Genomic DNA, 16,022 nt, shown 5'->3' on the forward strand with positions numbered 1-16,022 from the left:
CTAACCAAACTCCCCCAGCCTCTTTCTCAYATCCAGAGTCTCAAGTCATTAGGATTCGTGCATGGTAAGAATATCAGTCCTATATTTTAAAAGAGAAGAAAAGCAGGATTTTTAATACTTAGTTCTGCTAAGTRTAGAAACAGGTATTTTTGCACGTGTACATTAAATATGTCTGTAACATTTATTCATATCCTAACCCAAGTGCAGCATGGCAGTTCACTTAGTTTGAACTGCTCTAAGGAATTCTCATTTTTAAGAGGATTTTTTGGAACTTTCCTTTGCCATAGTGAAGTAGGTGCAAGAATTAGTACTGCTGTTTGCCAGGATCTGTTTGCAGCTTTTGGAGATCTGCTAGTGAAGCAACTTTTTAATAACAATGCAATGTAGCATTTCATATGCTTGATTTGTTGTTTGTGAGGACACAAGGTTCTGCTGTGTTATTGTATGGTGGTACAGTGTATCCAAGCCTTCTCAGTAAGTGCATAGTTCTGTAGCCTGCTAAACTCAGATCAAACGCTGTCAGTGGAGCTGAATGCTTAGAAACTCTGGCAACCAGCACTTTGATTGCAGTGATTATAGTGACATTTTCAGCCAACTCTGYTTTCTGTATCCTTATTGGAACAATAAGTATATATATAAAGATCACCATGATCACCAACTTGCTCTGATTTTCATAGAATATTCTAAAGTTGGAAAAGCCTCTTTTTAAATTTTTCTCCTAATATTTGTTGAAATATTTAGTTGCGCAACTACCATATTTTCCTTGCTTTTAAGTTGTTAGTTTAGTCCCTATTGCCAAAATATTGAAGAGTTTCTCATATCTGCAGCGTATGCAGATAGAGTGCCAAAGCCATTACTGAAGTCTCAAGCCTTTCCTTGGCTATTTCTGCTCTAAGAATCTTGCTGTCACAGTCCTTCAGGTCTCAGTATGAAACAAGCCCCAATTGCATTCTTCCCTCAAGGTATGCCAGAAACAATTAATTGTTTGGAATGTTATTAAACTGATTTTTGTGAAATTCTCTCTCGCGGTAGGATTCTGAAGGTGTGGATATCATGCTGGGTGTGTGTGCTAATGGACTGCTCATTTACAAAGACAGACTACGCATCAACCGCTTTGCTTGGCCAAAAATTCTTAAAATTTCCTATAAGCGAAGTAATTTCTACATCAAAGTCAGGCCAGCAGAAGTAAGTAATGTCTTTTTYCGTATCTTACTACTTTGTGAGTGCACTTTTGTCACCAGCAAGATGACATCCTCAGATTTTTTCCAAATGTCCTKACAAGCTTATGGTAGATTTTGAGCAATGTTCAAGCTTGGGAATGAGCGTTTTATTTTCTTCTTCAGATTCTATCACTTACATTTAGTACCTGTTTGTTTTGGTTAGTGAATGCATACCAATCAGAAAATCCATTTTCTTTTGTCAGTAGATGCCTGTAATTTATTTTTACATGAAAAGCTAATTATACTGCCACACTCTTACTGTCTATACAAATCTATAGTACTGAGGGAGAGCCAGTCTCTGTTCCTCTTTTGGAGTATAATTGTTCACTAAATGTCAAGGCATTAAGTTGTATGGGCGTAACCAAAGGGCTGAATTGTCCTGTATAACTTCATAACTCTTTCTATTAGATAGTGTGGAAACTGAATTCATCTTGCTTTTCAGATGCCATAATGAGTTTATGGGAGTCACTGAGGGGTTTTGAACACATTTTGAACACATTTTACCTGGAAATCTCTAGAAAACAAAATAGTGAACCACATAATACTCTTAAAATTATACTAAATGTGTAAGGTAGTTTTTACTGTAAAAACAAATAAAACTAATTAACGACATTTCAGAGCTAGACTGGGAAAAGGGTTTAAATTTATTCCTGAGTTGCCTTGACGAGCCTATTAAAGTGGAGAGTCAGTAAAATGTTTTAGTGTAGGCAGACTTTATGTGATGTGACAGAARCTGCACCAGTATTGACAATCCCTCCATTTCAAAGGATGAGGTGACTTAATTTGAAGTCTACAAGTCAGTAAAATAACATAGTAGTGCTGTAGTTCTCAGACAGATGGTTGTTGCACTCCCTGATAGTACATAGATGTAATATCTCTACTAAGAAGTTATTTTATATGAAATAGATTAGATAGAATTAATACTGCAGTGTGGATTTCAGACTTATATTAAATTCAGGGAAAACATACACCACAGCTTGAAGTGCAATTACTTCTTGCAGTTTAAAAATAAATATACTAGTTAGCTAGTCAGAAAACTAGCAAAGAACACTGAAGTATTATTGGCGCTCTCAAGAGTCATTACAGTACAGGAAGTGATAATATGATTATTATTCTTCATGACTATTCCAGTCAATATAATTAAAGGACTGGAAAACTTGAAATGTTATGAAGGGAGAATTATTTTTTGTTTCATTAGTGGAACTGTATGAACTCTGCCTGCTTGTTAATAGCAAATTTAAGGAGATGTGTTAGTTGATTTGTGGATTTTTTTTCCAGCTGGAACAGTTTGAGAGCACTATTGGGTTCAAACTGCCAAACCATCGTGCTGCTAAAAGGTTGTGGAAGGTTTGTGTGGAGCACCATACTTTCTTCAGGTAAACAATAACATTCTGCTTCCTCGATTGCTKAGCATGCTCATACCAGTCTTTCGAAAAGGTATGAGGAATGTAGGGAGGATTTCTCCCTTCTTTCTCCCTAATTTCTGAGACCAGTAACACTTGAACAGAAGGCACCCTACCAGTCATTGATACAAAATCATTAATTGCTTAGATCTCAGGTTGCATTAACTGTTTAATTTAAAATTTAAGACTGATAACCATATGAAACTAAACTAGTGATCATGTACGCTACTTGCTAAGAGCTCAGCTCTTCAGAATGACCGTCTACAAAGCCCATATGCTCCTTCAGAAGAAGCTCTCAGGGTTTTACAGTAACCTTCATTCACTTTTCAGAATCTTCTGCTGAGTATATAAGTGCTGACAGCTGAATTTATATTTGTTTATAAACTGGTCCGAGTCCACTGTCATTCTTTAAAAGAACAGGGAATCACTTTAAAGAACAGAGTACTATTTGTTTATGTAATAATACATAACTTTMTCTGCATTTTATCCAGTAATTGGTAGGCATGAAACTCTGAACTGGTCATTGAAACTATGGTGTACTTGCAAGTGAGCAGTCTAGCATCAGGCTACAGAATTGTTTCTMTTTCTACTTCTTTCATTTCAAAATAATTCTGAAAAATCTTGATTCAAATTTTACAATAGCACAACCTCAGTGAGGAATGTGTGCCCCTGTGCAGCCTATGAGGCTGAATCTATTATTTGTTAAATAGGCGTTGAATCAGAATTTCTCAYTTCCAAATTAGTAACTAGAGTATACAAAAAGTAGGTTTTCTCCTTTAATAGTCTGATTTTTATTTATAAAAAGCAATTAATTGTATTCTACAATAGAGCCAATCTTGTTGCTGCATACTAGGCCTGAGCTGAGCATGCCTGCTCATAGAAACCTTTGGAGAACTTCGGTCAGAAATCAGAAGTTAGGTATCATGTGCTCTGAGTTAGGTGAGCAACGGTTTGTTCAGCACAATAGCTGAAACTGCAGTATGCTGAGAATYGAATGGTGCATGCAAGGGGAAATTTCACAAGAAATGGACAGAATGAGTTTTAGGGAAAGAAAGAGTTGGATGGAGAATTTGGCTATAGCTATACCTAAGTATGTTTGGTTCCAAATGAACATCTAGATGTGARGTCTTACTGAATGTCACAAGCTACTATAAATAATAGTTGGAATCATATTTAAAATGTGTATTCTCTGAAAACTGTTAAAACAGGTCAAAATTAGACAGTGTCTTCAGTCCCCTTATCAAACACTCAATAACAARGATTAAGACTGATTGCTGTGCAGTCACTCTTGTGCATACTTGTGTAGGATTATGCTTTAAGAGGGGGTCACTACATTTTTAATGTACTGTATTTGTTTAAAACTTATGCCATATTTTACCTTTAAAACTTGCATTTTTAACCACAGAAAATAGAGGCAATGATGTATATCATCAATAGTGCAATTCTAGTTAAAAAACCCTAAATATATTTCTGAGACGACAACTTTTGTTTTTCTGCGTTACTCACTAGTAAAAGCAAATCTTTTTTTTTGAAGGCATATTTTAGAAAACATGCAGTATTTCATTGTGCAGTAAGAAAAAATGGCTGCCAAATACACTCGTTTCATAAAAGTTGGTTACCTTTGTTGTTAAATCTGGAATACTCGTGGTCCATAATTCTTTTTTTTTTTTTTTTTGAAGCGCTTGTAATGATTCGAAATGACTGATACAAAATGGCATTGAAGTGACACCTCAAAAGTGTTGTGCAGAACTCAAAGACCGTTCATTAGTGGAACTGTCTCACTGAACAGTGTTAACAATTCAGTTTTTCACTGAATGTAGAATACATCTTGAATGCAGTGTTAGAATTTGTAGAAATTGACAATTGGTCTCTAACTGATTTAGAAGCACTTTTTTGAAACGTTTAGCAAAGATTTTTTTCATTTTTGATAGAATTCATTAGTTAAACCTGTTAAAAGATGCAAGTCTGCCATGAAGTTTGTTACCACAAATGACATGCAATTCTGTCTGTGATAGACGGTCAGTCAGCTAAATCAGTACTCTTGAAATAATTTAAGTAGTAGTTTGCTTTGCTAGAGAACTTTATTTTCAAACTTTACAGTAACAAAATACACTGAGATGGGGAAAAAAAAAACGCTATGGAAGTCAAAAATCCTAAACTGAAAACTAGCATTTGCAAATATAATTTTTTTTGGTACCTTTGATACTTAGTAGATGATCTTTCTATAGAAATTCTGAAAAAACAAAATTAATTAGATTTCATTCTAGTCAGAAGTAGCTTTTTCTGATCAGGAATGACATTATAACAAGAAATGAAATAACAAAATACTTCAACTGTTCTGTAAAATCCATATACTCCATTGATGTCATCAGGCAGAAAATCCTCAGAATCCATCCTAATTTAAAAACAGCATATTACATCCAACTGTATTTGTTTCCAGAGATAAACAGCAGAAAGCAGTTGCTGCAGTCCAAGAAACTCTAGGGTTTTTTCAAAGCTTTTACATATTGCTTGCATATTACACCACAGTAAATAGTATGCAGTCCAGATGTACATTTTTATCTTCCACAGATTTCACAGTATGCTTTATGTAACATCATAAGATGTTATATAAAAATTGTATGTTGCCTTCACAATGCCTCAGTTTTTCCTTAAGTAATAATTAAATTAAGATCCATTTTTTATGTTGGATTAATTTCACAAATGATATTAAAAAGTTATTTATCAAAATTTGTACATAAGCTATAATGAAAATGACAACTAAAAGACATTGGATTCATTTTTATTGGCTAAGCCTTATAGAATGCCARTAATATTTTCAAAGAGCAACAATCTACTTTATGAAATACTGTCAGACTATGTTTCAACATTAATCTTTTGATGTAAGCTTAGTCTGCAACTTTGGATCTTAATGACAGCAGACACCTGTTTGTAACTACTTTATGATATTTTATTTGAAACTTTTCTAATTGTTTTAGTGTCTTTCCTAAAAAGGTGCAAGCATAGTTTTCAGTTATTTCATGTAATTAAGCTTGGGGGGGGGGNTGTTCAATTGCCCTTAATCAGGAAGTAATTAGTTCTCTTCTTTTTTCTTTATTAAAAGATTTAAAGTTTATCTCAGCAGGGTGAAAGAAAAAAACAGCAGTTAATGCTGTAGCCTTGCCAAGACTGGAAAATAAAGAAGAGAAAGAACCTTGGAAAAACACTCTAAGCCTTCTTTCTCTTAATGCATAATATATTAGATCTTGGAAAAACTGTGCAGAAATTGTCTCAAAGATTGTACAAGGCCATTTTACACAAGTAATGAAAGTGAAGCTCTCGATACTGTAATTTTATTTTAGAAGTATGCTTCATGCAGAACAATGGCTAGTCTTTCTTCAAAATTTTGCTTTCTTTAAAAATATGTTGGTACAGATTAGGACATGCATATACATCTCAGGCATGCAGAATTTGGATCCTTCTGGATAGTGCTCTGACAAAGCCATAGACTACTTCTCTTAGAGAAAAAAGTAGCATTTCACCTCACTTCACCATTCTTTTTCCTAGGTATCTGAAAATTCTTCAGTTTTTCTGAAATACCTTTAGAATGACTGTCACTTTTCAGAAACCACTTTGGAAACTCTTCGTATTGGATCAGACTCCTCTGACACAGATACTTCCTGTGCAAAATGCTTCAAAAGAGTAGAGCAAAGTCAACATGCTTTGTCTCACTTGTCTGTCTGTTCCACCCTTAATACAAGAGGCATAGCAGTTGTTTGTTCTGCCTGAAAGAGATCAGTGTTCATTGAGCTTCTCACTCTTTGCAAATCCTCAAGTCAAAAAGCTCTTTTTGGAGTAGTGTCTCAGTGTTACACAAAGGAGAGTAGGACATGGAAACTCCCATCCTGGGTTAGCATGTATCTTCAGCAGTATGTTGATCCAGAGAGCACCATCAAAGACATTTCTAGAGAAGCTGAAATAGGGAAAAGATCCTACAGTGATAATTGTGTTGATGCTGTCACCAAGGATGGCACTGGAGCAATCAGTACCCTCTGCGTTGAAGCTGATGGCTCAGATGTTAAAACAGAAAGTACAAACCATGAGGGACAGGCTGTCCAGGAGCTTTTGAAGTCCTTATACTGAATGAAATACAAGGAAATATAGAGGACCTCTGTCAACAAATTTAAATAGTGTCAAGAAATGGTGGGAAGAAGCCGAGTACACCATAGCAAATTTTGCCAGACTTATTACTAGGTGCTTTCTCTGACATTGACACCAACATTTGGGTACAAACATAGTCAGCATGGAACCCAGTGTTTATAGTACTCATATCTGAATCTCTTCACCTTTGCCAGGATGTGCTTCTTCCTCTCCCCTGATACCAGCAAGTGTCAACTTACATAAATCTTTATCTGACATTGTAAAGAAACTGGCCTCTGAATATAGCTTGTTAAACTTGTTACTGTTGGGTCACCAGCTCTCCAGTCATCTGTGGAGGACTATCTCAAACTCCTTTTTACTTGGTACAACCTTCTGTGCAGCTTTGAGATGTCATTCCCTAACTTTGAGGAAGAACAGCTATCTTATCTATACCTTGGAATATAGGAAGGACAGTGAAAGTGGAATATGCAGTAACCACCATAAGCAATGTTCTAAGCAAAAAAGATCTGAGAGAGATTTTGCATGGATCTATAATACCCAGAAAAAACAGCATTTAACCAAGATAGTTTCTGGGATTTTCATCTTTTGATGCTTACTCAGTGTGGAATATGGGGTGATTTTTAGCATTATTTCCAACTCCAAATGCAAATGTCAAATAATATACTTTGTTTGGGAAGTTCTTCTCATTAAATGCACAAACCAAAGCCTTTTAAACTCAATTTTCTCATATTTGCTTTTTAGACTTATATCACCAGAGCAGCCACCAAAAGCAAAATTTTTGACYTTGGGTTCGAAGTTCCGCTACAGTGGACGTACACAAGCACAGACACAACAGGCTAGCAACCTCATAGACAGACCAGCTCCGTACTTTGAGCGCACTTCAAGCAAACGTATTTCCAGAAGCCTTGATGGAGGTATGAAATTCAATGACTTATTTGGTGTAATGATTTCATTACATGATGTCACTCTGATGTGACAGGCATTCAAAAACATCATCACTATGAACGGCAGGAATGTTAATTAACAGAAGTTTGTGAATTTGTTTCTGGTGGGTGATGTGATAAGCAACTACTTCTGTTACTTGTATGTCAGTTTTTAGGTAACCTGAAAAGTAAGTCAAGTCACTGCCTAAATTATATGGCACTGTGATGAAAATACACCCAATATGTAATTCTCTGAATAGTATTTGTGTTCATTGGTCCTAACTGTTTTATTAGATAGGCAAGTAGTGTATGCTGCTGATCAGTATTGTTTGGTCAGTGGCATTTTCGGGGCTCTAGGTTGGTATGAGGGCTTCTTCTGTACCAAAGAAGATAAGGCAGAGCAAGCAGTCTCCTTATTTCTTCTGGTTTTGTATCATTTTGTTCAGTATATTGCTATCCTAGTTTATTTAATAGTTAGTTTTGTTTTGTTCACAAAATTTTTTGTTGAAGTTGTTTGAATAGTTGTAACTCCTGTATAGCTACTGGTGTACGGTCTTGTTGACTAAGCTGGAACACCTTCTGGTTTTCTTTATGGCAAACAGGTGTACCACAAGCAGGTGTACTGGCAGTTTGAGAGATGTAGAAGCACATGTTCTATAAATCTATATGAACAAATATAAGGAAGAAAAGCTCTTCTTGAAACATTAAGTGAAGCTTGCATTAGATTCAGGCACAGAAGACCTGACTAGAATAAAAATGAACTCTGACAGTGATGTGAATTCAGTTCTGATTAAGTTGCTGAATTTACCTTATCTTCCCCCAAAATCTTAAAGAGTTTTATTCCTGCAAAACTTCATTTTTCTGTGCTGAGACAAATAGACCATGTACGTATGTTATAGTCTGCCCATGTAGTCTTACCTTCTGGGGCTCTCTGTAAAAATAAGAGGCAAAAGTTCATTCACTGGTATCTGGTGATGAGTCCTTGTGGCAACCAAGAGACTTGTCACCATATCAGTTTGTTACTGTCTGCATTAGATTAGTTCCTGTGCTGCTGTAATTTAGAAACAACTTGGAATTCTTAAACTCTCAATCGCCTCAGCAAGGCTTTTAGAGGATCCTTGTGCATCATCTGCATGTGTGTGTGCRCATGCATGTTCATGCCTGAACTTTCACCCTTACAGAGTTCTCTGTCATAATTTTGAGCAAAAGTCAAACTTTCGTCTTGGTTGGTCTTGTTTGTTTCCCTTAATTTTTGTTTCATCTCCAATGTGCCAAAGCACTAAAAAGGATTGGTTTGTTCGTGTTGTTTTGTTCTGGTTGGTGGTAGGGGGATTTTTTTTTTTGGGGGGGGGTGCTTCTGCATATTGCATGTACATATATTTCTCCTATATGGCACATTGTGTAAAACATTAAATGCAAGTTGAATGTGCAAAGTTCTGTGTAACAGCAATGCTGTAAAGCCTTTGCTCTTATTGTAACAGCTAATTTCAGAGGGACTGACAAAGTAATACTACTCATTTAAAAAGTGAGTCTGTGTCTTAATGCAGTCTAAAGTGATTTTCCCTAGTATTATAAACTAAAATGAATAAGAATTGTTACATTTGTTGCAACTTCTTTGCTTCAATCTCTGCTAGACATCTTTTCTCAAAAATTTTACATCTAAAAGTTTATATATAATGAAGTCTGATGTTTAGCAGACATACAGCGCTGTGAGAAATCTTCACTGTTTCACAAATGTACATTACATGTATCTGGTGAGACGTATGTAGTCATTTTTTTCCGGTTATATGCGAGTGAAAAAATAGGGTGGTTGTTTAAAATGCGTAAGGGGAACAAACATGAAATTAGTATCCTAGACAAGTCTAAAGAGAAGGTAATTTTTACAGTAGCTAGCCCAGGAAAAAAGCTTACTCTTAACTCTTCTGGAAACACTGCTTTGTACTCTCAGCTATTTCCAGCAGCATTTAAGGCAGCTTAATGGTGTTGCCATCTGCAGGCCATAACAGTTTCAAGTTACATTGCTTCAAAATCAAACTTAACTATTTTGTTCTTTCTTCAGGCAGTAATCCAGATTTAGTTCATACTGTGTGTGTACACCTATGAATTGCCACTAGAGAAATCTTGTAGAGGGTAGGCTTGCTCCCTGCCTCTCCTTTGTGGGAATGCAAAGGAAAGCCTGTCCAGTGCCATTCAGTTCCTCCTATCTACTGAGCTGACTGCTTCATTTCTGCAAAGGTTACTCTCTTCCCTGCTCCTACCCCTGGTTTTTAGAGGAACTTCAAAGTGCTGGAGAAATGGGTTGACAGGTCCCTTAATATTCAACAAAGGGAAGTGCAAAGTCCTGTACGTATGCAGGAATAACCTCTCACCCTAGTACAGACTGGGGCTGAATGGCTGCAAAGCAGCTTTGTAGAGCAAGGACCTGGAGGTCCTGGTGGATAAATTGAACGTGAGTCAATAGTGTGCCTTTACAGTAAAGAAAGCCAACCATATATTTGGCTTTATTAGCAAGAATGTAGTCATACATCAAGGGAAATTATTATTCTCCTCTATTTAGCATTTGTGAGGCCACATCTGAAGTACTGTGTTCAGCTTTGGGCCCCCCATAAGATACTGACGTGGAGTGAGTCCAGWGAAGGGCCACCAAGCTGGTCAGATGGCTGGGGTTATGTGCCATGAGAGGCTGAGGAAACCTAAATTACTCTGATTTGTCAAAATTTACCCATCAAATGCTCCATTTGGCATCCAAGGAAGGATCAGAAGCATAAGTTGCAGAATTTACTACTTTAGCCCTGAAACCTAATATCCAGTAGCCTATGGTTGCCATTAGCTGGCCTTGACCTTTCAGCACTATACTCTCCGACACTGAGCTAGCTGGGTCTATTTTTAAAAGAGGATATTCCTCAGAGATACTCAGAAACACCTCTCCTTCTCAACTCTCCACATTTTGGCTTTGTAAAGTCAAGACTTCTTCGGCCTATGGAGGGTACTACAGGGGACTACAGGTACTGCTAGATGAGTTAGTACAACTTTGACACAAACTTCATTACTTCCTAATTTAATGTGTTTTCCAGTGCTTCATTAGTATTATTTTGACTGAGCCAGCATTTCTTATTAAAAAAAAAAAAAAAAAAAAAAAAGTCCTGCTATTAATCCTGTTATGTTGAACCAAATAGGAGAAAAAAAGTGATTTAAGATGTTTCATTGTCTTGTGGTTTGATTACATTGAAGTGTATATATTCAGTATTTCCATGTAATTTCCTCCTTCCATTATTTACTAGCATAGAGGGAAAAAGCCTTTCTTTCACTGAACAGTTGTTTCTATAATGCTAATTTTGTTAAGGTTCTACAGAAAAATACTACTAGTTATATGCATGGGTATTGCTATATTATACATTAAAACAGTTCTCTCAAAATAGTGAATTTGTACAAAACTATTTCRTGTTTGGCGTGTTCTTTTTTTGTTGTGGTGATCTGCACTGTCAAAAGAATAATATCTTCAAATTGCCTTCCAAGAACAATCAAAACCTTGATATTTAAATATCTACTTAACTCTGATATTGTAGGTATGACGTGCACTTACTTGCATGGTAAGTGCACGTTATATAGCAAGAGCATTATATAACAAGAGCCTGAAAAACACTTTATCCCTCAAATTAGCCTGTATTCCTCATTGCTGACATCACCATAAGATCATTTTGTTCAGAAGTCTTGAAAACAATTTTCCAACTTACCCCAATTACCTGAAATTATTTTGTTCTTTAATAGCTCCCATACGTATCTCAGACCAAAGTCTGCTAAGGGACTTCCCTACTGCCAGAGGGGGACCTGCTGGAGATAAAGTCATTGACATTGAAGGTGCTGGTCAAGCCAAGTTAAAAGAAGGCAGCAGAGAAGAAAATGGAAGCCCGGTCAAAACTCCACAGTTAGAATTGATTCAGGATGGAAAGGTATGGCTGACTTTCACACCAAAGGTTTTGGTAATGAGGTATGCATGTATGTAGCTATTTAGTGCCAGTCACTTCAGAGAGTTGTACGAAACACCATATAAATACTTAAGGATGAATTTCAAATATTTTTTGTACATTTAACTTCATACATGTGTATACAAGCCAAAGAGAATGAAAACTTGTGTGGCATTGACTTTCTAGTGTTTTCTCTTTTACTGTTGCTAATTTAATATGATATCTCAGTAAAGTGACATAAGTTTGTGGAAAAGAGTTCCAAAGGATAAGTAAGAATTTATTCAATTCTTTCTCAGTTTGTTCAGACTTAAGAAAAAAGAAAAGGTAGCATATCCACATTACRCTAGTTAACAATATTCTTGGTTTAGTAGGCATTGCAGAAATATTTCATCCTTTAAAAATTACCGTATTGAACTGAAGTATAGATTTTTCTTGGAAAGCTAAATTGTTTTGTGATCTCTTTCTGTTGCAAAAACACCAATTTACTTGTTGGAGTTACTGAGATAATAGGTCACAAATTTAAACTTAGATCTTGTATGCTTTCATATAAAAATTACCATTCAAAGTGTCAGCTAAAACCTTGGAGGGYGGTTATAATCTGCTGCTTTTCTCTCTTAGATATCAATTTGTTTGAGTTTTTTTTGCTGGCAGTTCTCCAAATCTTTTTCTTTCATATTTAAAAAGTAATTTTGTTTTCAAACACTTAAGTTACCCATCTCACTCTTAGAGATGAAATTTGGACTGCTGAGTTTCTTAGAGCAGTTCACATGCTCCTACTTCTTTCAAGTGTAGGAAGGGAACAAATACCAGCAGCTGCATATTTTTTTTTCCCTTATCAAGCTTGAATTATTCTAGGAACACGCGCACATGCACATGCACACACACACATGCACATGTACACTTTTTTCTTAATGAGAGAAAAATGGTTGAACAAATTRCTATGTTTTATTCTTTGGGTTTGGTAAAATAATGATAGTTCTTTGGTTCCAAAGCACTGGTATCTTTACCAGAGAAGAAACAGAAAAGCAATATTTTGAGAAGTCATTCCATAAAGCTGTTCAGTAAGGTTTTGTTACATATGCCAACTCTATGAACAGCTTTTTCTTCCTCCTAAAGCAGATACTTCTTTTTTGGCTCTATTGAAATCTTAGAGGAGATGGTTGTAAATCCAGGAATCAAAGTGCCAGTTTGTCTTTTGTGTACTGCACTGTCCCTGACCTTTCTGCCAAAGCTTTGAATGTCTGTCTGCTCCCATGTGTTGTAAGTGACTATTAGAGTTTGCAGATGGAATGTTCTTCACAACCTGAGAACAAAATATGCATAGTGGGTTCAGTTTCGTAATCCATGGAAGTAAACAAGTTGGCCATTTACAAAACACAAGGGGATTTTCTATTTTTGTTTGGTGTTTCTGTTACATTACTAGAGCTATCYCTGTTTCTAGGTAAAAATTTTCACTAACTACTAATCTCTTTTTTCCCCCCCTCTTCTTGTGCCTACAAACTTGCATTTTGTTGTGCTTTCATTTTCCACTATTCACAGAATTTATTTCTTCAGCTCACTCACATACACCCACCATCACTGCCCATTCATTGTGTGTCATCCCATCTCACAAACCTGTCACCTGTCCCTGAGATTGACATGGTTTCAGATATTTCAGAGGAAGATCCCTTTGGGGAGCCCATCCTTGCCATTCCAGATATCTTGGAGTGCAGTTCTGTGAAAGAAACACTAGATCATAATAAAAAAGAAATAGCTTTACAAAATAGTAGTTTTGAATGTATGAGGCCACTAGCTAGTCAATGCCTTCCTATAATGGAGGAAACAATTCATAAAACAGACTACAAAAACACTGAGTTTTGCATCTCATTCAGCTTTACCAGATGCTTTCCTTTTAGCTTCCATTCGCTGCTTGATGAGGATGGTTATATCAGTTTTCCTAGCCTTCCTGATGTTTGCATCTCTTTTCTCCCACCTGGCCTTCAGCACTATGTTCCTATTACCTCTCCTTCCTTCATCCCCTCTTTTCTCCTTATATTTGTGCTGCTTTTCTCTGCTTTCCATTCAATTCCCTTATCACTCATATTTTCCTTTCCTCTTGCTCTATCCCTCTGCTACCTGGAGCCTAAGGCAACTTCATTTAGCACCTCTTATGACAATGACCTGAATGACAAARCAGAGGAAGAGGAGGTGTGTAATTTTGTTGCTTAAATGTTGACGCTTGCACATAGCTTTCAAAGCAGATCTCCCAGAGGCTTCTCAGTTTTGCACACTTTTGTGTGTGTATGTATGTATATGTGTACAGAGACACACACAAACACACAGATGTATTTGTATCTTGGTAATCCTTCCAATTTGTCAAAAAATAGCTTGTAATAATATTGAGGATTTTTTAGTCAATAGATACTTTTTTTCCCCCTAAATTCACATGGCATGCATAATTTCATTCTATTATAGAGATACTGAGTTCCAGGTAGAGTTGCTTTATAGTTCAAAATGTTAAGAGTGAAGTACAGACATATAAATATGATTGCCTGGTAACATTTCTGTTGTGCTACTTGCAGTAGAAGCTTATTTGTAGGTTAAAATGAATGTTGATTTAGTAGATTGAAATACATGTTCTGTTTAGATCTGAAAACTGCAACTCTAAAAGCTGTAAAAGCTGTTTGATTTCAGAAAATTTTGAATGCTTTAAAATGAGCTTTTTAAATTCCAGGTTTCAGACTATTTTTTAACTGCAGAGGTGTGTGCAAAGTTGAGTCTGTCCAAAGCACTATTTTAACGCTTTCATTAATCTCCAGCAATAGTTAAGGTGCAGACTGATTTGGTTCATTTTACTGGATTGCAGGTTACATGTTAGACTTTAATCACTGAAGTCTGATCATTCTTTGAAATATACTATTAAAATTGCTCTACAGAAACTTTAATCACACTAATGTGTTGCTCTGATCATCAGGAGTGGTCAGCAAAATGCCTCCTGTCCTTGCGTCCACTGTGCATGTTTTTTTTCTAGCGCACAGTGTAGTTTCACTCTTCAAAGGAAATATGGAACAAAATATTACAGAATCAAAAAAGAGGGGGGGCCTGTTCTAAGTTATATTAAATACAGTTTGTTAAACTGATTCAATCAATACAAGGTATATATTAAATACTTCCTGAATGTGATGTGATGTCATTAAAAGGCAAATCTAAAGTAATGAAAAATACATAACTTTAAAGGTCTCATTTTTTGTGACCTGATTCAATCCATAGCCTATAACATAAAGTTGCATAAAATATAACAGTCCAAATAAACAAGAGATGAATAAAACTTTTATGTACCACACTGTGCGTTCACGTAAAATCTCAAATACAATAATACATGTAATAAGTAAACCACTCTTCAAATTTATGAACTTGCATAGTGTTGATTTCTAAATGCATTTTTTCAAAGATTGGCAACTAATGTTTGTACCTATGGGAAGGTTGAGAGGTTGGTTGTGTTTTAAAGAATGCCTTTCCTTAAATGTGCATTTAGAATTCTTGTAGGTAATAAGAGAAAATCAGCTGTCATTTCTAACAAGGTGCAATGTAGTTTGAGGAAGAGTATAGTCACATTAAAAAAAGAGGGATAGGGGACATAGRAAAAAAAAAGAAAGAAAGAAAAAAGAAAGAAAGAAATACACACCTCCTCCCCAACAGCAGCAACATTCTTAAAGTAATCAATGAAGTTTGTAAATACAATAGTTATTTGACTTGCATCCTAGACCTTTTTACCAAAATAAGTTCATGCATTAAATTCTACTTTCCCATCAACTTGTTACAGAGTTTAAGGCTTTTACCATAGAAACTATACATACTAGCTTTTTTCTTTACTCCTCCTTAAATTTCATCTGTCCCTGGGAAAAGAACTGAAAACTACAGCAAGAAAGGGACATAGTGTAGAATTTCCATTTTTCATTTCATTTATGCCAAATATTACTTCAGCCATTCTATGACAATGTAGGTGAAGGAAGACCAAAGTCGCTTAATAATGTCAGCAACATCTGGGGCCGAAACAGTAAAGGTCTGTAAATATAGCATGTAGTTTGCAGCATTTACAATGAGATGAAGCTCTGTTATTCCATAAGCATATGTTAATAGTTCCCTTTCTTGATGATTTGCAATGTGCTCACATAGCTGGAATCTGAAGAGGAGGAAGCACAGCAGAAGGTGGACTTATTTAATTTTTTTAAACAGATCTGGATKTAGCTTCCTGTCTTGTTAGCACCTTAAAGTTTCTGTGGATTTTGTCTGAATAGTGCCTTTCCACTGTACCATTTTAGTTTCTTTATTTAACTGTGTAAGGGCTATTTTTATTTACTTGATTCTTTTTCCTTTCCTTTTTTTTTTTTT

At 35.8% G+C, this 16,022-nt stretch overlaps 1 protein-coding gene across 2 annotated transcripts in view; it reads left to right on the top strand.

The window, feature by feature from the left end:
- EPB41L2 (erythrocyte membrane protein band 4.1 like 2) overlaps nt 1-16,022 on the top strand; it is a 111,611-nt gene that overhangs the window by 79,428 nt on the left and 16,161 nt on the right. The window contains exons 8-13 of one of the 2 annotated variants that reach the window (XM_085311117.1): nt 1,033-1,185; nt 2,499-2,596; nt 7,505-7,677; nt 11,455-11,636; nt 13,191-13,838; nt 15,807-15,839. In XM_085311117.1, the coding sequence (XP_085167243.1) occupies nt 1,033-1,185; nt 2,499-2,596; nt 7,505-7,677; nt 11,455-11,636; nt 13,191-13,838; nt 15,807-15,839 (1,287 nt within the window). The remainder of the gene's footprint in view (nt 1-1,032; nt 1,186-2,498; nt 2,597-7,504; nt 7,678-11,454; nt 11,637-13,190; nt 13,839-15,806; nt 15,840-16,022) is intronic. The other variant, XM_085311116.1, reaches the window with a different exon arrangement.

This window comes from Rhea americana, unplaced genomic scaffold (assembly GCF_003343005.1).
Source record: "Rhea americana isolate MKP2758 unplaced genomic scaffold, rheAme1 scaffold_332, whole genome shotgun sequence".
Taxonomy (NCBI): Eukaryota; Metazoa; Chordata; class Aves; order Rheiformes; family Rheidae; genus Rhea; species Rhea americana.